Consider the following 25,558-nt stretch of genomic DNA (forward strand, 5'->3'; position numbering starts at 1 on the left):
AATGCCACAAGTTAGGAAATTAGAAATAAAAAACCACTTAGAACACAGCTGTGGCCACTTGTCCTCACAAGCTCAGAGGGCAGCTTAGGCCTGAGCAGGGGTTTGGGGGTGCTGTGGAGAGACTTCAGGTAGGAGTCCCTCCTTGGTTATAGGTGTGGAAACCCTGTCTCTCAGGCCCCTCACCTGCAAACTGGGCACAACCATTCCTTCACCTCACAGGGATCCCGAGGCTCCAAACAAAAAATAAGACTGAGAAAGTATGTGTATTTTATAAAATTTCACCTTGCTGTTTTTGAGGACCTTATTTTTTCCTCTTAATTGAAAACCAAACCCCAAAAGCCGGTAATCTCAGAGCCTTTTCTATGTCCCTATCCAACAATGTGTTCTGGGGAAGTGACCAGCCTGAGGGACAGCAGTAAGTAGACGTGCCAGCAGGCCCTTCCCCTCCCTGCTTCCTCCACATGTTCAGGCTAGAGCGTTAGAAGCCTGTGAACCAAGCTTGGGCAGGGAGAAAAGCAGGTGGGCGCACCCAGCTGTTCGGGCACTATGTGCAGCATGGGCACACATGGCCACACAGCTGCAGCCCTTTGTCTGGGAACCCACAGGCAGGGAGAGCCAGCATGTCACACAAGTGTTTTTAATCAAAGCTTTTCACGAGATCACTAATCACAGAATGAGTGACTCCCACCCCCATTCCCTTAAAAACACCATTCTAGCCCTAGCCCGTGTGGCTCAGTTGGTTGGAGCATAGCCCTATGCACCGAAGGGTGGTGGGTTCAATTCCCAATCAGGGCACATATTCAAGTGATGAGTTTGATCCCTGGTCAGGTCATGTACGGGGGGCAACCAATCGATGTTTCCCTCACATCAATGTGTTTTTTTTCTCTCCCTTCCTCTCTAAAATCAACAAACAATCAAACGAACAAAACCGCCACCACCATTCTATGATGTCTGGGATTTGCTTCAGAACAATCCCAGAAATGGGGTGGGGCGGTAGGAACACAGAGGAAACAAGATTGGTCATGTGTCTGTATAACTGTTAAGACAGATGATGAATATGTGAGTATCTTTCTCTGTTTTATGTACAACTGATATTTTTCATAATTTAAAAAATGGAAAAAATAGTACCTTACCAAAAACAGCAATTCTACAAGTTAATATAAAACTTACTGGGAAATTCTAAAGCAACAAGTACTGCACAGAAGATGCAACATGGCGGGAGAGTTCTGTGTGCTTATATTGCACCATTTTCCTCGGTGATTCCCCTAAGTCCTTTCTTCTAAGTCATGGACCTGGGCTGTTCTTTTTCTAGTCAGTAACTTATAGCAAACCCTGCCCTCACCCCATGGAACTGTCCTCTAGGCTTCTAGAAAAACTGAGATTAGCTTGTCCAGTCTACTATCTAAATCACCTTTTCTACTTATAGGATGCAAGGGGCACAGAGAGACAGGAAGCTGGCTTTCTTTGCAGCCCTGTGTTGTCACATTACTGCAGACAAAAGTGTACATACAGTTTTATTAGCTAAAATTCCAACACATGCCCAATTGGGTGCCATGCCCTGGACATTCTCTGGGGCCTTGCCCCCTGTCCCCATGTCCCTGAGCCTGGGGCTGAATGCAAATGCTTGGAGATGTGTGTGGAAGCACCAGGAAGGCCACGACATGTTGATGAAAGGTGAGTCCCAGTGCCAGTCTGGGCAGCATTTTCTTCCAAAGCAGAGGCTGTGACTCCTGTCTCTCAGGGACTCTTGTAATATAATCAATGAGTTCTCCGCTCTAACTGGCCACCGGGGCCATTGTCTTCTGACACAGCCTGGCCAGGAGCCCTGCCATCTGCAGAAGGGAGTTCACACCTTCTGCTATTTTCATATGAGTGTATCCAATTTCCTGAAAACCAAATCAAATTTAAATCTGGTTAGTAAGTGAGGGAGGGATTTATTTTTTTAAATTTGTACTAGTTAGTGGTTTACTCAAAATTAATTCAATGAACTCCAACTCCAATTAGAAAATGAACTCTAAGTTGTCATGGATTATGCTGAACTAAAATTAACTGGGATGTTGGTATTTTTTGTAAGATACTGTTAAGAATATACAAAAAAAAAAGGAGGCAATATTAAACTACTTATAAAACACATCTGATGAAGGACTTGCATCCATATATACAAAGAACTTTCAAAACTCAGTAATAAGAAAACAACCCAATTAAAAACGGGAGATTTGCCCAGTTAATGTGGCTCAGTGGTTGAGCATCAATCTATATCCAGGAGATTGCAGTTTGATTCCCGGTCAGGGCACATGCTCAAGTTGTGGGCTTGATCCCCAGCAGAAGACAGCTGATCAATGATCCTCTCATCACTGATGTTTCTATTTCTCTCTCCCTCTCCCTTCCTCTCTCCAAGATCAATAAAAACATATTTTTTTTAAAAATGGGAGATTTGAACAAATGCTTCATCAAAGATTTTGAATGGCAAATAAGCACATGAAAACATGCTTGACATAATCAGTTACTGGTAAATGCAAATTAAAGCCATGAGCTACACACCTATTAGAATGACTTTAAAAAACCAACTGAGCATTCCAAGTGCTGGCTGGGATGTGGATCAGCTGAAATGCTCACATACTGCTAGTAGGATGCAAAATGCTTCAGCCGCTCTGGGAAAGTTGGGCAGTTTCTTATCAGGTTAAACTTACACTTACCATTCTACCAAGTAACCTCACATCCATACGATGGAATACTAGTCAGCAATAGTGATCCGCAGACCCTCACAGCAAACACACACACAAACCCAAAATGCATTCGGCTAAGTAAAAAAGCTGGACTCAAAGGACTATGTTTCTGCTTGATTCCATTTGTATAATGTTCTGAAACATTCTGCCCCCAAACAGAAAGCATATCAGTGGTTTCCAGGTGCTAGAGGGAAGAACTGACTACGAAGGAGCATGTAAAGTTGGGGGGATCAGAGGGTCATGTTTATACAATTGCATGATTTTGTCAGCAGAAGGCATCTAAGAGACTGAATTTTACTCTATGTAAATTACACTTCAACTAATCTGACCTTAAAGATAAATAAACACATCTCTAATGAAGGGAGTCATCTACAGAACAACAGGTCACTGACTGGCAGAATGGGCTCAAACAAACTCCCAGCCCCCAGGATAAGCAGCCACCGGGCTTCATTGGAGTCGAGGACACTTACTGAGCATCTTCCCGGTGACAGGCCTGTAAGTAAAACAAAGAAAACCACAGCATGGCACACATACTTGAGGAGAGAGGCATGGCTATATTCTCACTGACCTTAATAAACTCCAGTTTCAAATATTCTGCCATCTGGAAGGTTTTACACACTCGAAAAATGTTGCCAATGATGTCTTCTGGCGAATAGCCAAGATGCCACAGGTGAGCAAGAATCTAGACAAAAGAGGACACGCTGAGGCTGCTGAACTGTGTGAAGGACAAGGATACTCAGTGGAAATGAGGTTAAAGCCACACTAATCTTGGGCCTGTCACACTGCTGGGAGCTGACAGATCATCCTAGAAAACCCAAGTGATGAGAATCAGCTGAACATCACAGAGCTGGTGGGCCATGCCCTATATATCATGAGGGAATAATTTAACTGATTTTTCCAGCAGGCAGGAAGATAATATTGCAAAGGATTTTAAATGTATTGCAAGGTCTACTACTGCCCCCAAGGCCCTTAAACACTTATTAATCATCCCAGTATACCCCTGAGCAGAAGCAGCAGAACCCTCTATCTGCCCTGCTTTCCCTAGCCATAGTCCTAACCCCCTGCAGGAACAGCCCTGAACACATCCTGCCCAGGGCAGAGACTACAGCAGTCTTGGCCTTCCGCCACCTCAACCCCGGCTCCACCCCACCTGGGCTACAGGGTCTGGAGTCAAGTTGTTTCTGTCTTTGCTTCAGCATTTCGGGGTAAATTCGGGGGTGGGGAACCTATGTGTGCCTACATCTAAAGGCTTCCTTCAGGGTCACTTAGTGACCTAGTCCAGGTACCTGGGTCTCTGCCTCAGTCTCCCTGCCTTGCACTCCAGTTTCACATTAGGTCCAGCCCTGTGCTAAACTCAGTCAACTTCTAGCCTAATTTAGTGGGAGCAGGGAAACTGGCTGTGATCAGACCAATGGCCTCAGACCACACCATTGCCATCCACATGACTTGAGGGTCACCTGAACCCCAATGGTGCCCATTGGAACCTGCTCACAGGACCAGAATCTATAGTAGGCCAGACACCTCCTGGGTTCTCTCTTAGGTGACTGGAGACTGCTGGGTCCCAGGATGCCTACTCCCAGGATGCCTACTTGGGAGGATGGATGGAAAATCTCCCCTTAACAGAGAAAGATAGCTTCACTGCAACGTAAGGAATTGGGCTGGTCTTGCCTCATGTGTTATGTGGACAAATTCCTGTTGCAGAGAATATAATTACAGTACAAAGACATGATTTTGAATTCCAGGCCTACTACTTTTAAGCAGTGTGACAGAGAGAAGGGATTTTAACCTCTGTCATGGTTTTCTCATCTGTAGGTTGTACCAACTCCTAGTATCACTTTAAGAATTAAGGGGAGCGATGCATGTAAGTCCCTAGCACAGGGAGCTCCCTCTGCCCTGCTCAAGGAGAAAGGTCCCTCTAGAATCAGGAGAGGGGGAAGGAGGCAGACCTTGTAGGCTTCATCGATATTGGCATTCACACAGTGCTGGATCATCTCCTTCACAAGCAGAGGGTGTGGCTCGTCGCAGACCTGACCAAACAGAAAAGGAGGCGAGTCAGCGACCAACGGAACCATCTGACGAGGACCTGTCTGACATACCAACTTCTGGGTGATCTATGTAACCAAATTCTCAACTTGTTTTTTTCATCAAATTTTCCAGCAAGCAGAATCAGGTGGATAAAGCTCCTCACCACCAACCAAGTCACCAAATAAAAAGAATATAATGTCGCCCCGTAGGCATGGCTCAGCAGTTGAGCATCGACCTATGATCCAGGAGATCGCAGTTTGATTCCCAGTCAGGGCACATGCCCAGGTTGCAGGCTCCATCCCCAGTAGGGAGTGTGCAGGAGGCAGCCGATCAATGACTCTCATCATTGATGTTTCTCTCTCTCTCTCCCCCTCCCTTCCTCTCTCAGAAATCAATAAAGATATATGGGGGGGGGGGGGGAGAATATGATGTCAACCTACTATAGTGAGGAAGGCTTAACAGCATGTAACCAATTTCTCCAAGAGAAGATGAACAAGGGCCACTGAAGAATCTAGCTCGGGAGCAGCTTTAAAGTAACATTTCAGAGAACTTGGATGATCACTTGCCCAGAACCACTTAGAACCCACTAAGACTTGGGAGGTCTTCTGGGCCACTCTCCCACCAGAAATGCAATTGGCTTTCCCAGGACAGGGTCCCCAGCCTCAGTGTGACCTGAGGAGCACCCTGTTGAGTGCCAGTGCAGTTCTCCCTAAGCCCAAAGGCTGGCTCCTGCTACTCCCTCCACTGGCCTTAGATTCTACCCTCTCGTGCAGTATCAACATTTAAATCTAAATGACAGCCTTCTGATATCTCAAGGCAGTGCCTATACCTGCCAATGGCCTTCTCTTCCCAGTTCAATTAATTCCCTCAGAAGTCCTGGTTTGCAGAGCCCTCAATGCTGTGCTCCACGAGGAAATGAGACCTTAACAATCACTACAGGTGACTAAACAAGTGTCCCTCAGTGTCCTTGAAAATACAACACTGCCAAGATCTAAGCAGGGGTTTTTAGGACAGCTTTCTTTACCCAAAACCTTGGTAAGACAAAGCTATAGATGAAACACATGGACAGCCCTCCCAATTTTTACCCCCAAATTAGGGGGAAATCAGACACTGAGGTGTTGGATGTGCCAATCAGTTTTCAAAAGTATTCCCCAAAAGAAAATCCTTTGCCGATGTGGGAGAGTGAGAATCTTTTGGCTTGGCTTTGAAGAGCTTTGATACCCCCTCCAGGTGCAGAAAGTGCTGAGGGAAAGTCTCAGATGGGAGCCAGAACCTGTAAAGGGGAAAGCACTGTGCTCCCTCCTGGCCTCAAGCAATCATCCAGCTGTTCTCAGGCAGTCTGCCTGGGTCTGTTTCCTCGGCCACAAATGCTGATGAGAACACGTGTGTGCAGGGGTGCTGAGGATCAGAGCACATGGGAGAGCACCCAGCACCAGCCTGAGGCAGCAGCGGCAGCACCTGCATTTATCATACACTGGTGGCATTCCAAAGTCCCTCCCAGCTCTCCAGTGTGGGGAGTGAAGTGGACACAAAGGAGCAGAGCAATCTCCCTACCCGCTGAGGGCGAGCTCCAGCACACTAGCGACACCGTGTCCAACCCCTTCCTTCCAGCACCGTCCCACCTCCACCCCACTGGCCCCCGCAGATAAACATTGTTTTTGTAGACTGTGATGCCCAAGCCAGCTTTTGTACCTTGAACACATTCTCACTGTTAATGTAGCCAAATCCCGAGAAAGTAGACTGCAGGTTGTTCAATGCCTGTTGAGAAACAAAAACATCCAGGGTGATTTTCAATCTAGGCCCTTCCCCATCTCTCTTAGCTGAACTCCCTCCTTGAAAGTCTGCTCTCAACCAGCCCAAGGCCCAACGGTGTGTTGGGTCAACGTTCCCCACTCTGGTTCGGCTCTGTGCAGCCTTCACCTCCCTCTTCCCCCTAAAATAAGGGGCACGGTAGGCCCAGGAGGGCCGGCAAGTCCAGGAAGTCGGGGCCTCAGGGGCAGCGACAGCACACACCTGCCTCATGTCTCCCTGGGCGGTGAAGATAATGGCTTCCAGACCATCGTCAGTGTACCGCACCTTCTCCTTCTCGATCACACTCATTAACCTTGCCAGGATCTGGGCATCGGTCAGCTTTGTGTAGCGGAGGACTGCGCACCGGGACTGAATGGGCTCTGAATGAGACAGGAAGAGTGAAGTTCCTGGGCCAAGGATGGCATCACCCTCCTGGTTCCTTAGTTACTCGGAAGCAGCTGCACAACCCACACAGCCCAGTCGTGCTGGCACCACTCTCTCTAGCCAGCAGGCACTCACCAGTGACTGACTAATTGGAACTAAATTTCAAAATATCCACCAATAACCACAAGAGAGACTTCAACCAGCACTGCCTGGGACAACCTTGGTTGGCCATGGCTTCCCTAAGGGAAAGATCCTCCAAGATAGAGACATCCACGTGCCACAGCCTACAGGTGAGCCAGTGCTGCCCAGGTGGACCCCAGATCACTCTACATATGCTGAGCATCAGGGCGCTTCTGGGCAGGTCACAACCCAGCCAATCGGGTAAGCACAAGACACTTGTGAGGTTTCTTTAAAGATCCACAGAAGACTCTGACCACAGTCAGGACTGAGAACCACTAGACAGATGAATGCAGAATCCTGGAAGCTGTCCTTTACCTTTGGTTTTGACTACGACAATAGGTTCTTTAAGCCCCAGTTTGATCTCTCTCTGCTGCCACACTGGCCTTCCTCAAAATGTTGTGATCTGTCACCTCTTCCTGCTAAGGCAAACCCATTAATAGCCCCCTAATGTTATAGCACAGTTCACCTCTCACCCTTGTATGTAAAATCTTCTGCAAACCTCACCTGTCTCTACTCTCCTAACTCCAAGTCTGCTACCTTGTCTCTCCTAGAACAAACAGACCTTGCATCTCCTCCAGTTTCTTCCCATTTAAATCACAACCATCATTGAAAGCTTCTCTCAAACTCCCTCCTCCTGGAGCCGGCTCAGATCTCCCCAGCCTGCAGTGGCCTCCCCTCCTCTGTTCACACACTTTCCAAGGAACATATTTCTGTTAGCTTATTTGCATTAAAGAAACCAGTTACCTCCTCAGGTTTAGGGAATGCAATGGATAAATATTATGAGGTCATAGCTCCTCAGAGCTTAGGTTTATAGGGATAGGACGAGATATAAACCATAAAGTTACAACACAATAAGACAAGGTCTTGCCCGGCCGGGCGTGGCTCAGTGGTTAAGCATCAACCTAGGATCCAGGCGATCGGGGTTCGATTCCCGGTCGGGGCGCATGCCTGGGTTGCAGGCTGCAGCAGATCAATGACTCTCGCATCATTGATGTTTCTATCTCTCTCTCTCCCTCTCCTTTCCTCTCTCTGAAATCAATAAAGATATATTAAAAAAAAAAAAAAAAAAAAAAAGACAAGGTCTTGGCAGAGGTTTCTAGGAACAGCTCTGGGAACCCCAGCCAGAGAGCAATCAACTCAGCCTAGGGGAGGAGAGCTTCTCAGGGGAGATGAGTTCTGAGCTGGGTTTTTAGGGATGAGGTTTTTAGGCTGGAAAGGCAGAAGGAACAGCACATTCAAAGGTAAAAGCAATGAAAGAGCCCAGGGGATTCAGAAAAACAAAACACTGAGGTTGCAGCGCATAAAAGGGATGAGGCTTCAGGCAACAGGGTCCTGTGTGCTAGCCTGGCGGGAGGGAGAGAGGCATGGCTGTGTAGGCAATGGGTTTAAAAGGGAGTGGCAGGGTCAGGTGTGCTGTCATGACCTCAGCAGCCAGCACACATGCAAGAGAGCAGCTAGTTCTGATGCAACAGAAGCTGGAGGAACACTGCACCAGTGAAGGAGAAAAACAGTGAGGCCAGATCTGGAGTGAGGAAAAGAGGGTAGGGGTTTGAGATACTGGGGAGGTGGGACCACCTTGGATTTGATTTCGGTGAAGGGCTGGCTGTGGCGGTGAGCAGAAAAAGGAGGACTTGATATGGATCAGGGCTTGCTGTTTGGGGAGCCCCTCTCCTATCCATGCATGAGCTCCTAGAGGGCAGAGAGAGAGCCTCACACAGATCAGTAGCCTCCACTGTGACTTGTGCAGAATAGATGCTGTGTACATATCTGTCAAGGGGATGAGACTTCAAAAAGCGGCTTTCCTAAGACTTAGTCCAGCTCAACTTGTCTCAGTGATTTTCAATCTTTTTCATCTCATGTCACACATAAACTCATTACTAAAATTCTGCAGCACACCAAAAAGCATATTTTTTGCAGATCTGACACACACAAAAAGGTGTAATTCCAATCCATTCACACCAGATGGCTATTGTTGTGTTGGCTGTTATCACTTTTTTTATTTGACAATCTAAGGGAAAAGAGGTCAGTGCCCCTGACTAAATATTCAGGTATTGTGTGTTTTAAAAATTCTTGCACACCGGTTGAAAATCGCTGACTTATCTGAAAGCAGAAAGCCTCACAACTGAACTTTATTTGCATATTTGATTTATCAGCACATATAAGAGAAAGATCAATTAGAAACTGGAGCCCAGCAGGGCTGGCTCAGCGGCTGAACATCGACCTAAGATCCAGGAAATAGGGTTCGATTCCCCGTTCAGGCACATGCCCAGGGTTTCGGGCTACAGCTGATCAATGACTCTCTCATCATTGATGTTTCTGTCTGTCTCTCTCCCTCTCCCTTCTTCTCTCTGAAATCAATAAAGATATATATATATATATATTTTAATATATCTTTATTGATTTCAGAGAGAGGAAAGGAGAGAGAGAGAGAGAGACAGAAACATCAATGATGAGAGAGTCATTGATCAAGCCTGCAACTGGGTATGTGCCCTGACCGGGAATCGAACCCTGATCGCCTGGATCCCAGGTCGACACTCAACCGCTGAGCCACGCCCGGCCGGGCAAGATATATTTTTTTAAAAAAAGAAAGAAACTGGAGTCCATATTTTAAAGCAATTAATATTCCAACTACACTAGAAGTTTCCTTTAGTTGATTTTTAACTTTTGAGAAGTTCCAAAAGCTGAATTCGCAGAATTTAAATACATGTCAGAATAAGGCAGCCATGGCCTTCCTTAGAGTATACCTCTCTCTTACCTGTATGAATCTAGGAACCAAAGTGAGATCTGGCTGCTAAGTTTCAAAAATCAACTCTGCAGCAATTTGACCATGAACCATTTCCTCTAACGCTGAGAAGTTAATTCCTTTAGAGATTTCATGTTTGCTATGTCCCTTTAAAAATTAAAAATAATCTGAATGCTGTAGGCATCACAAAAATTACTTTCATAAAAAGAGAATGCCAGAGCTTTCTCCACCAACAAATATAGTTTTGAATCACTGTAACTCATTAATGCACAGTCCTATGCAAAATACATTGGTGGGGAGGTCAATAAGTATAATACAGCCCCTGCCCTCACAGATTACCACTGGCTAAGAAGACAAGCTACATACATATCCATCAATCAAGAACTTTCAGCAGTTTCCTCCACCACATCATTGATGTCTTAAAGATAGAGAATGTTTCTCATTAAACTCTGAATGCTCTGTACTAATGGTACCTGACACCTACTGAGAACAGAGTAAATGCTCGTTGAATAAATAGCTTAATAAATTAATGAACAAATAATGACTATCTAGGGAAGGTAAAAGGACCTAAAGGAATCCTGGTAACACAAAGAGCCTGCCAACTTTGTGGGGCATTACAGTTAACCAGCTTGTCCACAGCAGCATACAATGACCAAGAGGGGAGAGGGGGGAGTCAGATGGCTGAGTTCACACAGGCTGGGGTGTAGCAGGAAGGACGTGAGGCAAGGACAGCAGGACAAGAGAGCTGTGAGAAATGGAGAGAGAAAGCTGAATTGTGCCTGAAGTCTGTATCAGAAAGGGAAGGATGTGAAATCACCAGGAAGCTGAGATGCTGAAAGGTTAGGGTGGGGGGTGGGGGTTCACAGCAGTGAGTAAACAAATTGATGGAGGGGAGGGAACTGGAAGGACAAATGCCAGGTAGGAGGAGACTAACAAGTAAGGTTTCATAGGTGAGGCAATCCCTGGTAATAATCAAGTCCTGGTGTGCATATTAGACACAGTGCATACAAAGTACTCAGGCACACAGAAAGTGCAGGAACAGGTCTGGAGAGGGGCAGTGACTCTGACACTGTGCGCAGGATATCAAAATGTCACATGTGCCTGCAATGGCGCAAGAGGAAGAAAGACATGGGGTTCCAATCCCAGCTCTTCCACTTGCTATGTAACCGTGGGGAAATTATTCACCCTCTCTGAGCTCACTTTCTCATCTCTAATGTGGAGTTAATAATACCTCTGCAAATAATTATGTAAGATTAAATGAAAAAATTGATTATACAGCACAGTGCTTGGCTCCTGATAGGCAATCAAAAAGTCCCTACTCTTCTCTTCTAAGGAGCCAAATGAGCACCATGTGGACTCCAAGCCACCCAGGGCTGATGCTCACCTATGATTTTATCCGAAGCATTACAAGCAAGAGCAAAGCGAGTCGTTTTGGAGTAGATTTCCATGGTTCTCCTCAAGGCTTGCTGGGCTCCATCAGTCATGCTGAGAAGAAAAACATAGGAGTGCAGTTTGCAACTGTGGCCCAGAGCCCACTGGACACAAATCCCTCCCTATAGAGCCTGGGAACCCTGACCTCCTGAATGAACACACTCAGTCTCTCTTCAGGACCCTGTTTGGGTCTTTCATAGACAAGCTGCACACCAGCATAGAGCAGAGGCTCTGCGCCCAGACTGCCTGGGCTCACTTCACAGCTCCTTCATCTGCTAGTTTTGGGACCACAAGGCAAATCATCTGAGCCTCAATGTCATCACCTATAAGGTGATAAGAATATTGCCTACTTCAGAGAGTTGTGATGACAGTTAAATGCGATCAAAACATGTAAAGTGTTTCGCAGAGTGCCTGGGATAATGTAAATGCTTACATATAAGTGCTCAAAAAATGTTAGCTATTATTGCTATCTTATAGTAAATAGGTTAAGGTGCATCGAACTATGGATTATTACAAACTATGTTTCGAATAAGAATATAATAACGTGGAACAATGCTTTTTAAGTTAAAAGGAAAAGCCAGGATACAAAAATTATATACATTATGATCTAAACTATGTAAAAATACATAGTGTAGAAAAAGAAAATAAAGCAAGATATTAATAATATTTTCTAAATTTTCTTGAAAGAATATGCGTTACTGGTGTTTTTTAATGTCATTCAAAACTTTTCATTTATGCTGGTAATGGCTGTCTAACATTGTAAATGTACTAAATGTCACTGAATTATACACTAAAATGGTTAAAAATGGTAAATTTTATGTTGTGTGTACTTCACTACGATAAAAAAAAATAACATTTAAATTATTCATCATATAAGTGATGCTGGAACAAACACATTAGCAGACTATCTTAAACAAATGTAAGTTAATTAAGATGGGTTTAGGGCTCAAGCCCCTATTAAACTGCTTTTGAAGATAAGCAAACATATCACAAAAGTGCAAAGGTGGATTTAATAAAGCCAGACAAGAGATTTAGAGATCAAGGTCAAAATGTTCGGCAAGGCACTCTACCTGTCTGCTTCATCCAGGATGATGATCTTGTGTCGTCCTTTGGGAAGGGTGACTTTCTGTTGGGCAAACATTTTGATTTTGTTCCTCACAACATCAATGCCCCTGAAACGAGCCAGAATTTAACTGTCACCTTTGAGACAAATTCAGTTATGTTCACGGGAACTTTTAACTCGCATACATCACCATGGAACCAATTTAGTTGTTTCCTTTATGAACAAGTCTAACTACTTATAAGAATTGAAATTTTATTACTTTTATTCCTTTTTGGAGATCTTCAGAAGAAAGAAATATTTACTTACTACTTAAAATACAATGAAACTAACTTTATCTTGCAATTACCTTATGGGTCCATTGGATCATTTTATAATCTTAGATATATGTTAAGGTCTTAGTGATCTTATTCTTCCTATACCGTGAAACTGTTTGGTATTTCATCATCCTAGTAATTATTTCCTCATTACTCATCAATTATTCCCAACTATACGAAAAACAACTAAAATAATAAGAAAATGAAAGAAATGATGGAATTGCCTAGAAGAATAATGCAATGGTGGGAGAAAAAATACTATTACTATTGTCTCATCCTTCCTTTTTTTCATTGTGCTGCCTGAAGTACTGCATTAACTCTCTAGAAGTCATAAAAGAAGTTCGGATACTCTGTCTTTGCTATCTTTTTTAAAGCTTTCACTGGTCACAACTAAAAAAAAATAAAAACTTTGCATTTTCCACCCACAATGTCAAAGAGAAAAAAGTTGACAGGAAAATGTTTCATAATTATTAGACAAATCAGAAAATGACTGCAGGGAAGCATATAGCACTCTAGACTCTAAGGACGGTGAAATTGATCAGATAAGCAACATTTCAGACTGTGTTTCCTCAGATGCCAAAATCCTAGATGAATTTTCTCAAACTTAAGAACCAGGGAGTGTACTCACTTTGGCAACACATATAATGAAAATTGGATGGCACAGAGAAGAGTAGCATGGCTCCTACACAAGGATGACATGCAAATCTGTGAAATGTTCTGTATTTTTAAAATCAGTAAGTCATGAGAATGTAATGTATAGCATCGGGAAAATAGTCAGTAATACTGAATAACCTTGTACAGACAATGTCAGATGGTTACGAGAATTACCACGGTGACCACTTCATTAGGTATATAAGTGTTGAATAACTATACTGTACACCTGAAACTAATATAATAGTGTATATTAACTGTTATTTTAATAAAAAATAAATTTTAAGAAAGAATCAAGGAGTGACCAATGTTTCTAAGGACAAAAACTAAATGTATTTTCATCCGGTTAGTCACTCAACAGGAAGGACTTCATTCCCCAATATCCTACGATAAGAACTTGGACCTTCAGTTTTGATAAAAAAAAATGTGATAGTACTCTTTCATCTTTTATGATGTTTGTACACCAACATTTACAGGGTACAGTTTGTAAGTGATCAAAAGCTGAAGGCAGATTTGTATACAAAAGTGAGTGGAAGGAAACAGATGATACAGAAATGCAAAAAAGTCATTGTATTGATAATTCAAATAGGTGTTTATAAATCTAAAATTGAAAATATTTTACAATTATGGGCCATTCTTTCTTTAAGAAAATTATGAGCCATCAAAGTTTTCAAAAATAGTGAGTTTAATGATGCAAGTGTGAGAAGAACAAGAGGTAACACTGACAAAATGGATTGACTTTAGGCTCATTCGTGACAGCTGGCGAGCAGTTAGTTGAATTCCAAGGACACTGCCTGCTTCAAGTATACATAAATCTTCAAAATTAGGATAATATTAAAGAGCTGAGAACTATATCCTCAAGGAATAACCAAAGACAGACTTGGCAGACTTTTTATTTGACAGGTCCTCATTTCATAATCCTCTACTATTTCATGTTAAAAAGTAAACCAGCCCTGGCCGGTGTGGCTTAATGATTAGAGTGTCAGCCCTCAAGCCTAAGGGTCGTGGGTTCGATTCTCGATCAAGGGCACGTACCTGGGTTGCTGGTTCGATCCCAGGCCCTGGTTGGGGAGCATGCAGGAGGCAACCAATTAATGTGTCTCTCTCACATCAATGTTTCTCTCTATCTCACACTCTCTCCTTCCCTCTTCCTCCCTCTAAAAATCAATGGAAAAAATACCCTCGGGTCAGGATTAACAACAACAACAAAAAAGTAAATCAGCACCTCATACCATTAGGATGGCTACTAACAACAAGATAGAAAATAACAAGTTGTCAGTGAGGATGTAGAGACATTAGAACCCTTGAGTACTGTTGGTGGGAATGGAAAACAGCATGGAGGTTCCCCAAAAATTAAACACAGAATTACCAGATATAATCCAGCAATTCTAAGTGTGCATCCAAAAGAATTAAAAGCAGGGTCTTGAAAACATATCTGTGCCCATGTTCATAGCATTTTCACAATTCACAATATCTAAAAGATAAAAGCAACCCAAACATCCATCAATGGATGAATGAATAAGCAAAGTGTAGTGGTCTATCATTACAAAGGGATATTATTCAGCCTTAAAAAGGACAGACAGTCTGACAGATGCTGCAATATGGATGAGTCTTGAGGACATTATGCTATGTGAAAAGAGCCAGACACAGAAAGACAAATACTGTATGAAACCACTTATATGAGGCATCTGCAATAGAATCAAGTTCATAGAAACAGAAAATAGAATGGTGGTTGCAAGGGGCAGGGGGATGGGGATGGGTACAGAGTTGTAGTTTTGCAAGATGAAGAAGTTCTAAAGATTGGCTGCACAACAATGTGAATATACTTAACACTACTGAACTGTACACTTAAAAATGAGCAAGATGGCCCTGGCCAGGTGGTTCAGTTGGTTGGAGGATCACCCCATACACCAAAAGGTTTTGGGTTCAATTCCCAGGTCAGGGTGCACATGGGAGGCAACTAATCAATGTTTCTCTCTCACATCAATGTTTCTCTCTCTCACTTTCTCTCCCCCCCTTCCTCCTCTCTCTAAAAAAAAAAAAATCAATAAAAAACCATATCTTTGGGTGAGGATTAAAAAAAATTAGTAAGACGGCAAATTTCATGTTATGTACATTTTACCATAATTAAAAATAATATACATAGAATGGAAAAAAGGCCGTTTCTAGAACAATTCAAAATGTTGCCCTTCAGTGCTAATTCCCAAACGTACCTGTCATTTGAGGCATTGAGCTCTAAAACAGCATCCTTGAGAGCTGGGCCCAGAAGGGCTCGTGCCAAACACAGGATGCTTGTAGTTTTGCCAGTTCCTGGGGGGCCCTAGGAATGAGATCCCAGTAAGTGCTTCAAGCCAGCAGAATGAACTTAACGTAGCTCCTGATTTACTGTTCAGCACTTTTTGCACTCCCCCCCCCCCCCCAAACCCTCAATCCCAACCCACAGCACACACCAAATCAATACAGCAACCAACCCACAGGCCTGCTGACCAACTTGGGTGAAATGTTTTCTTTGCAGAGGGCAATGTGAGGGCTGTGGTGTTATCAGGCCTCTCTGAGGAGGAAGCTCTCTGCACAAGAAAGCACTTCAGAGGGAAGAGAAAATGAGACTACAAGACATCCATCAGGGCCGAGACTGAGTACTCACAGCAATGATAATATTGGGCACATTCCCTTCTCGTGCAAAGACCTGAAAGAAGAAATGTCCATTAAAACTAGTTAACCTGTAAACCTTAAGGAGCCAAGCCTTCCAAGCCACGTAGGCCTGTGCAGTAAACATGGCCACAAATTTCTCCATGTGAATGCACCATGGAACTCTCACCTCAGCACATTCAAAATTGAACTCATCATCTTCCCCTATAAACCTGAGGCCCCACCCATATTTCCCCTTCCATGGACTGTCAATGCCATCAACCCCATCACCCAAGCCAGGAACTGGGAGGTTACTATCACTTGGTTTGGCCTTCCTCCTCCCCCCACAGAGCACCTTAATTACAAAGGCATAGTCATTCCTAGTCTCCTTGCCTCTAACCTTGCCCCTCCCCAATCCATTTCCCATACTGTAACCATAGCCAATTTTCTCAAACACACGTCTAATTAAAACATTTTTACCTGACTGAAACCCTTGGGATCACTCCTTACTGCCCTCATCATGAAGCCCAAACTTGTTTTTTTTTCTTATTTATTCATTTTTATTGAATTTATTGGGGTGATACTGGTTAATAAAATTATATAGGTTTCAGGTGTACAATCCTATAACACATCATCTGTATATTGTATTGTGTGTTCACCACCCAAAGTCAAGTCTCCTTCCATCACCACTTATCCCCTTTACCCTCGTCTACCTGCCCCCACCTTCTTTCCCCTCTGGTAATCACCATGCTGTTGTCTGTGTCTATGTTTGTTTGTTTTTTGCTTAATCCTTTTACCTTTATGATTTCACTCATATGTGGAATCTCATGAATAAAATAAACCAACAAACAAAATAGAAACAGAGCCACAGACAGAACAGGCTGGCAGCTGTCAGAAGGCAAGGGGGTTGTGGGGCTGGGTGAAAAAGGTGAAGAGAGCTGGAGATTTTCTAATGTAAATTAAGGGGTGTGCTAGGCTGGCTTCATGAAGCCCAAACTCTTAAACATGGCTCACCAAGCCCTGCCCAGCTCACCACCTCATTTCTTACATCCTAATACATGGACTCTACAGCCTTGCTCATGGACCGGTGGCATAATCTGGCCTCACTCCAGAACTACTGCACCAGAATCTGCATCTTAACAAAATCCCCAGGCAATTCATATGCTCATTAATGTTTAGAAAGCACTATTACAATCAGATGGCACCCCCTCCCAAGAACAAGTCAAGTTTTCTCACCTGGGGCCTTTGCACATGCTATTCCTGCTACCTCTTCTCTCTCCACCCCTCCCCTCCAAGTCTAGTGAATTCACACTCAAGCTCTGGTATCACTTCTTCCACTTGGGAATAAAGATACTGTGAGATTATCTCCCTGCACCTCTTCCCATGTGCTCCCACAGTACCCTGTACCTCCTCCAGCAGAGTGCTTATCACATTCCCTGCTGACTTTAATGCTGCCCCATTAGACTAAAAATCTCACTCAGGCAGGAATGTCTATTCTGTTCACTATTATATCAATAGTTCCTAACATTGCACCATATCTGGCCCAGAGAACATACTCGAATATTTGTAAAATGAATAAATTTATAAAATTAATAAATACCTTGGTAGCTATTAAAATCTAAGCCCCAATTACTACAGAGACTATCTTGGTCATGTCTCAAATAGTTGGGCTTCTAGGTTCTGTCTAAAGACCTCTAGGGCTCAGAATTCTAAGCTTGCTCTACTGCTAAACATTTCTGCCTGCCCATTTTGAAGCCACCTGCCTTGTCACTTAGTCTCTCTAGGCAGGAGGTGGCAAACTATGGTGAAAAGGGGATGGAGGGAATGGGGGTAATTCAGCCTGAGGCCCGTTTTTATAAAACCCCTAGCTAAGGATGGCTTTCACATTTTTAAAGGATTGTTTAAAAAATAAACAAAGAATATTTGACAAATATCTTACAGTTTGCAAAAAGCCTAAGGTATCTATTAATTGGCCTTTACAGAAAGAGTTTGCCACCCTTGCTCTTGAAGAATGTAAGTCAGATAACCCCCCTTCAAATAAGCCAGCCCTTCAAACATCTGAAGTTACCCACCACTTCTAGGCATCTCCAAATTGAATGTCTCCCGCTCCCTCAACTCTTCTGGATCTGTGGCTCACCCCCCTCCAAATGCCTTAAGCTTATCAAGGCTCAATAATGTGGTACAAGTTTATCTATAAAAAAAACAACACCCACCTCCAGCCTGCTCACAGTGTCTTCATTCCCAACAACTTCATTCAATTTCACTGGTCTGTATTTCTCAACCCTGTTTTTAAGAAAATGCATTAAAGATGTTGACATAGCTATTTTCATGCTATGCAAAAGGAAGCACTAAAGAGCAGCAATCCTGCTGCTCTTTTGAGGGGAGGTTATCTGAGAGTTTTGTCAGATGATATATATTTCAATAAAAATATACCAAATGGCGGGAGCTTTTAAATTTAAAGGGGTGCACAACTGCCATTTAAAAAGTTAAGTGCATGAGAATTACACACCAGAGGCTCCAAACACACCACCACAAAGAAATACCTGTTGTTGCTGGAGAAGGGCCAGAGCAGGCCATCTGGACCAATGTGATACTGTGCAGCAGCACAGTCTGCCCGTCACAACAGGGGTCCAGCACACATAGCACTGACATCATTTGATCTGACAGACATGGGTGCAACCGAGCCCCCTTCTCACCCCTTACCTGCTAGTTTCTGCAGACTTGGCGAAGTGCACAGCAGGGCTGGCTAGACAGAAACCATAGGACTATCCTGTGACCCTATTAGGCTATGTGGAGTGGACAGGCTGGTGACCTAGTCAGACCAATATTTCTCTCTTTTTTTTGTTAATCCTACCCGAGGATATTTTTTCCATTGACGTTTGACTTTTAGAGATGAGGGAGGGAGGGAGGGAGGGAGGGAGGGAGGGAGGGAGGGAGGGAGGGAGGGAGAAGAGAGAGGGAGATTGATGAGAAAGACACATGGATTGGTTGCCTCCTGCATACACCAACCAGGGCCAGGGATCTAACCTGCAACCCAGGTACATGCCCTTGACTGGGAATCGAAACTTCAGACCCTTTGGTGCGTTGGCCAATGCTCTAACCTCCGTGCCACACCAACGAGGGCAATATTTCTCTCTTTTAAATGAATAAGCAAGCTATGCTATGAGAGAAAATGACTTTCTTCAACGAGGAGTGAAGTAGATTTGCAATGATTTGACCATCAGGACTTCCTCTGTTCTTTATAACACTCCCTTATTTATTATGCAAGTACTGATTGTGCTCCAGAAGCAGATGCTAAAGAAGCTTGTTTGTCACATACTACAGGATATAGAGGCAGCTCTTCTCCAAGACCAGCAGATGGAGCGTGATTGTTCCTACTCATTTGTTCTCCATACTCAACCCCTTCCAGATGCCAAGCACTCTGAAAGGAGGTAGAGATCTCAAGGGGAGGAAAGCAGATAATACAGAGATAAGCAAGGCATAGTTATTGCTCTGAAGGGCTTTCCCAATGGCAGGGAGATAGAGCTTAGCAAGTCCCACTAGAGTGCTAAACTTATAGAAGCCAAGGACTGTGGAAGCCCAGAGGAGGGAGAGAATCACTACCTGGGAATGTTAGGAGCTGAAATTTGAGCTGGACTTTGAACAACACAAAGATGCTCCTCTTTCAGGGCCTTCATAGTTGCTCCATCTACCTGAAAGTTTTCTCCACATAGTCACGTCTTACTCCCTGAGTTCAGGTCTTTGCTCAAATGTTGTCTCATCAAAGGCCTTCCCTGAACACCACAGCTATTTATTTACTTCACAGCACTTGTCACCATCAAATATTCTATATATCTACTTCTTTATTTTTTTACTTTGTCTTTCTCTATCAAATGTAAGCTCCATGACAGCAGAGTTTGTTTTGTATACTTAAATATCCTATACATGTAGTGTTGTGCATGTAAAATATAATGCCAGCCACATAGGTCATTTTAAACTTTCTGGTAGCCACATTAAAAAAGGTAAAAGAAAACAGATGAAGTTAACTTTACTAATATAATTTATTGAACCTAATATACTAAAAAGTGTCATTCTCAATATGTAACAATATAAAAATTACTAATGAGTTTTTCTTAATACTAAATCCTCAAAATCCAGGTGTATATTGTACACTTATAGCCCATCTCAATTCCGACCAGCCTCATTTCCAGGGCTCAAAAGACTCGTGGCTAAGTGACTGCGGGACTGCACAACGCAGCTATAGACATTACAATAAGCTAAACTATCAGGTGTCTGCTCTCATCAAGAAGAGGGGTGGCCTGGCCAGAGTGGCTCAGTTGGTTGAGCATCGTCATGTGCGCGTAAAAGGTTGACGGTCCATCCCGGTCGCAGCCAATCAACCAACCCATGTTTCTCTCTCACTCTCACGTCGATGTTTTTCTCTTTCCCTTCCCCTCTCTACGCAGTGCTCTAACGGACACTCTGCTTCCAGGGGTCAGACCGGCCACTCTCGACCCCAGGTGGGCTCAGTGACCCACGTCCCTCGCCCTCTTCAAATAATCTCCCGGTCGCCACCCGGGAGCCTCCCGAACGATCTCCCGCCCCAGGGTTCCCCCGGGACAAGACCCGCCTCTCGCCCACCTACGCTCCCAGAGCACCCATCACTTATGGCCCGAGCCCTCACCACGGCAGCTCGTAGTGGCCGGCACTGCCGGGGGACTTGCTGGGGGCCGGGGCAGGGTCCTGGGCCCCACGCTCGGCTACGCCACAGCCGCTCTCTTCCACCTCCATTCTCCCGCCGCCTCTTCCCGCGCCCGAGGCCCCGCCCCATGACACCATCACGCAAGCCCCGCCCCGGAACGCGAGGGACGCTGGACGCGAGCGGAAGTCTTGGGTACGCCTTTTTTCGCGCCTGCGCAGAGAGCCACGGCCTGGCTAGTCAGCTGTTGCAAAGGGCCGCGGTTGCTGTGGGAGACCTGGCATCCGGCCTGGAAGAGAGAGGAAAGCGAGACCCGACCGCGTAGCGTCGGCGAAGGCTGGTCGCTCCGGGCAGGAACGGTCGGCGGTTTTCGTCCACGTGCGACTCGTTGGTAGCTCTCTCCGCGCGACCCGGAGAACAGCTCGGCCAAGGTGGGGCCGCGCGCCCGGCCAGGCCTGGCGGGGAAGGCGCGCGCGGGCTGCTCGGTGCGGAGGAGCAGGGGCCTGTGGATAGTACGTCCAAGTGCAGGACCCAGCGGCGGACGCGGACAGGGACTGATGTCCCGCGGTGCTCGGTGGCAGAAACTGACGCCTGGAACCCGCGGTGCCCAGTTTCCCGATTGCTCAGAGTGTTCCGATGCAACACCAACTCCCGTTGGGTGCGCTTCTGTGTTCGACCTGGAACTTGACGTTTATTACCGGGAATTCTCACAGTGCTGCCGGATGGGGATTACTCCCATTTTGCAGAGGAGGCAACTGTCCCTCTGTAAGATGTCTCGATTTCATTTCTGAGAAATAGGTACTTCATATTCACAAGTGATTTGAGCATTCTTTTAGGCCGGTTTTCTACCTATTTTACTAACCTTCCCTCCCATAGCTCAAATGTTATAATGATGATGAATAATTAAAAATATGAATAATGATGATCACTTACTATTACTTGAAATCCCTTGGTGGTAGATTAAGGGGACGGGAGAAAGCAAAGCGGAGAAGTTTCTGGGATTGAGTGAACGGGGAAAATAAAGAAACAAATACTTCTTTTACATTGGTGGGTACAGAATAGTTAATAATTAACATTTACAGCTTACAGAGGTGGTATTGGGGCAATGAAATAACAATGAGGGGTTCTGTGGTCTCATGCTCTGGTACCAGCAGTTGTGCCTTGAGGGGTCTGGAAAAGATGATTACTCTGACATTTCAAAAGTATGTTATCTTAGATGCAAAAAGATGATAAACAGGCTTACTGAAGGTAAAGATTGATCTTTATCAAGGAAGCTACAGGCCTCGGGCATGTCTGCTCATCATGACCCACTTGAGTTAGGAATTTTTATGTTTTTAAGGCCTGCCATGACTTGCCAGGTTTAGTATGTCGCCCCTTTTTCATCCACAATATGTTACAGGCAGAAGACCTTGTCTTCTAGGTTATTGATTAGTCATTCAAATAAATGTGGGCCCCAGAATCTATATTATAGGTGATCGTTTTTCTATTTTGCTATTATGTTTTTCTAATCCTCACCCCAGACTATCCTCATTGATTATAGAGAGGGAGGAAGGGAGAAAGAAAGAGGGAGAAACAGATTCAATAGAGAAACTGGTCGACTGGTTACCTCCTCTACATGCCCAGACCAGGACTGAACCGGAAGCCCCGGCATGTGCCCTGACCTGGAATCGAACCCGTTGGTGTACGGGACAATGCTCCAACCAACCGAGTCACACTGGCCAGGGTTGGTTTTCTATTTTTATCCTTATATTTTAGTTTTCATTACCCCCGGAAAGCCCTGTCCATTATGGAAATTTATTGGGGAAGAGCATATTATATTTATTTTTCATCTGTAAATTTTGTGCTTCATCTTTCCAACCTGAGCGTTCAGTTCCTTGGGGACATGGTACGTTTCCCCTATTCCTAGTTTCTGCCCGTGTACGTCCATAGTAGGCATGAAGCTGATGTCTGCCGATTGCTCCTTCCAGTGATGCAGCCAGGCCAGCAAGGTATCAGCAGCAGGCACAATTCACAATTGTATCCTTTGAGATGGGACGAGAACATGTGCTTCCTCATTCTTGTCAAGTTATTGCCACTTAGCAGGAACCTCAAATGACTCAAATTCTGAAGCAGTTTGTTTTAATAGTGGTGATTATTAAAGTTTCCAGGTTCAGAACTTACTTGGTGTTTTTCTTCTTTTATATGGTTTGGAAAAAATGCTTGAGGTTGACTGTCTCTCTTCCGTTCCTATTAAAACTGATGGAGCCATCTTGCATATTTTTAAAATCACTGTTCACGGGTCCTTTAATTCTCTGGAGGAGAATATATAAATTTTTCTTGAAATAATAAACTTCTCTTGAAATGTCTCCTTGTGGTTTTTCCTTGGGACTGTTCCCATGTAGTAATAATATTCATATTTTCCTTATAGTCAGCTATGACAGACACACACCTCCCACCACATACACTGGATGTTTGTGATTAGAAACTAAACATTTTCAATAAATTTAAAAAACAGTGCACAATTCTTTTCCCCTTTATGGTTCTTTTCCAAAAGCCCCTCTCTACAAGAGGCCTGTTGACACTCCCAGGACTTTGCTTTCAATGATGTGCTTGGAATGCCAGGAGGATCAGAGAAGGAGGTGACCTTTGGGGCAGAACTGCACTATCAGAACATTCTTCTTTTCCCTAGACTGAGTCTTCTGTGACTTGTTGGACTTGGGCCCAGACAGAACTAAGAGCTTAAGAACTCCAGCCTCCCCTAGGGCCACACAGCAGCCCCTAGGGCCACACAGCAGCCCCTAGGGCCACACAGCAGCCAGGGAGTGTTGGGGAAAACCACAGGCTCTTGTGAAAGAGCAAAAATGAGCCAAAGTGAATTCCTACTCTTCCCACCAAACAAATCTGTGAAATCCCAGGATACTGAATTCACCACCAGGCTAAGCCTCCAGATTATTTTCTCACAAGAGGGCAATTAGTTATACACAAGAGGAAAGACTGGGAAGGAGATAAAATTGAAAACAAAATCCTTTACCTAAAGCCAGAGCCTTTCAATCTAACACATGGGACAGGCAACAAATCTTGGTTAAAATGACACCATGACTTTAACCATTAGATGATAGCCCACTTCCCCCATTGCTGGATGGAGTTGAAAATCTGGATGGATCTCAAAACCAGGACTACTAGTTTTCCACCCATCCATTGGCCCAGAATGTTGAACCTGTTTGATGCTGTTTGTTTTGTTTACATTGATTTTTTAAAAATTCACTTGGTTTCCAGTGGATTTCTTCATTAATTTTAGTTATTTTTTATTTATTTATTTTTAAATATGTTTTATTGATTTCAGAGAGGAAGGGAAAGGGAGAGAGAGATAGAAACATCAATGATGAGTGTCATTGATCTGCCGCCTCCTGTACACCCCCTACTGGGGATTGAGCCTGCAACCCAGGCATGTGCCCTGACTGGGAGTCGAATTGCGATCTGGTTCATGGGTTGACATTCAACCACTGAACCATGCTGGCTGGGCTAATTTTAGCTATTTTTTAAATGGTGACACTATTACTGAAATAATTGTTGTCTCTCAAACACTGTAGTGTTCCATCACCGTCGGAGTTATTCTGACGTTTTTATTAGCATTTTCAATATTAAAAGGCTCATTATGTGGTGAAAAAGCATATTTCTAAGCGTATCTATAGTATAAGAATTTATCATTTGGGTAACATTTGTCCTCGAGAATTGCTCTGAATAGGTTTTTAGAATTTGGAAACTGGTAATCATTTAGTCTGACTCTTGGTTTCTGTCTTTAACAAATATTGATTTAGTGCCTACAGCCACTGTCATAGGCACAGGATTCATGAACAGGGCAAGCTTCTGGGCCTCAAAGAGCTTACATTTAGGGAGGGAAACAGACACCAAGCAGCCAAATATATGTTTACTTAATTATAATTATGATGTATTAGAAAAGGCACTGATTGGTTGTTAGGATATCAGCAATCGGGTACCACCCCACCTGGGAAATCAGAAAGGGCTTTGCTGGGGACAGGCATTTGACCCAAGATCTGAGCCCTGAATCTGAGATCTGAACACCTTCTAACAACCTCCCTGTCTCTCACTGCTCCCTCCCCTACTGCATTGTTTATTTCTTCAGTACTTACCCACAATCTATAATTATCTGGGTTTATGGCCTTGTTTATTGTCTCCCCCACCCCCCAAAATGGCAGCTCTTTGAGAAAAGAAATTCTCTCTGTCCTGGTCACCGTGGTACCCTGTTGCCTATATGGCTGGCCCAGAGTAGGTGTACTGTATGTCCTGAAGGGATGGAATGACTGAATGACAGTGAGAGTGGAGCACACAGTAGCCAGATGGATCTGGGATGAGTGAGAGTCAGAGAGAGACAAGTCTAGTGCGGGACAAGAGCAATGAGCCCCTGGAGGAGGCTAGGTAAAAGCTACCCCACCTAATTTATATTTTAGGTCACTCTGGTTACCATGTGGCAAGTGGTCTGGAGGAAGGCAAGGGTGCATGTGGAGAAAAGGTATGTAGAAGTGTTTGTTTTTGTTTTATGATCTTTTAATCTCTAAATTTTAAATTATAACACATTTCAAACATACTGAAAATAATATCAACATTCATGTTCTCACTGTCGAGACAGCTGTTAAAATTTTGCCATCTTTTTAAAAAAGAGAAAACATTATAGATACTGCTAAAGCTCTCCACCATGTTCTTTCCTCTTCCTTTTTCCACTCCCACTTTACAGAAGAAGAAACTGAGGCACAAAGAGGTGAAGCTGTGGTCCCCAGGGTCTCTTGGTGAGTAGGGAGTAGACTTGGATCTAGACTAGGTGGTCGGAGCCCAGGGCCTATATGTCTTCATTTTTAAAATATGTTTTTATTGATTTCAGAGAGTGGAAGGGAGATGGAGAGAGAGAGATAGAAACATCAATGATGAGAGAGAATCATGGATTGGCTG

At 44.1% G+C, this 25,558-nt stretch overlaps 1 protein-coding gene and 1 non-coding gene across 2 annotated transcripts; one reads left to right on the plus strand and one right to left on the minus strand.

The window, feature by feature from the left end:
• Window positions 1–1,501: 1,501 nt before the first annotated feature.
• RFC2 (replication factor C subunit 2) lies at window positions 1,502–20,706 on the minus strand. Its single transcript, XM_016199033.2, has 11 exons — window positions 20,600–20,706; window positions 18,150–18,219; window positions 15,953–15,994; window positions 15,522–15,628; window positions 12,351–12,452; window positions 11,234–11,334; window positions 6,765–6,922; window positions 6,444–6,509; window positions 4,673–4,753; window positions 3,295–3,408; window positions 1,502–1,886 (listed from the first exon to the last, which is right to left on the minus strand). The coding sequence occupies exons 1-11, from the start codon at window positions 20,704–20,706 to the stop codon at window positions 1,776–1,778; spliced, it is 1,059 nt and encodes a 352-aa protein (XP_016054519.2). The 3' UTR covers window positions 1,502–1,775.
• On the plus strand, window positions 13,276–13,384 carry LOC148093527 (U6 spliceosomal RNA). The gene has a single exon (XR_015714339.1). It is a non-coding gene; the product is annotated as a U6 spliceosomal RNA (small nuclear RNA).
• Window positions 20,707–25,558: the final 4,852 nt, after the last annotated feature.

This window comes from Miniopterus natalensis, chromosome 3 (assembly GCF_054644295.1).
Source record: "Miniopterus natalensis isolate mMinNat1 chromosome 3, mMinNat1.hap1, whole genome shotgun sequence".
Classification (NCBI taxonomy): Eukaryota; Metazoa; Chordata; class Mammalia; order Chiroptera; family Miniopteridae; genus Miniopterus; species Miniopterus natalensis.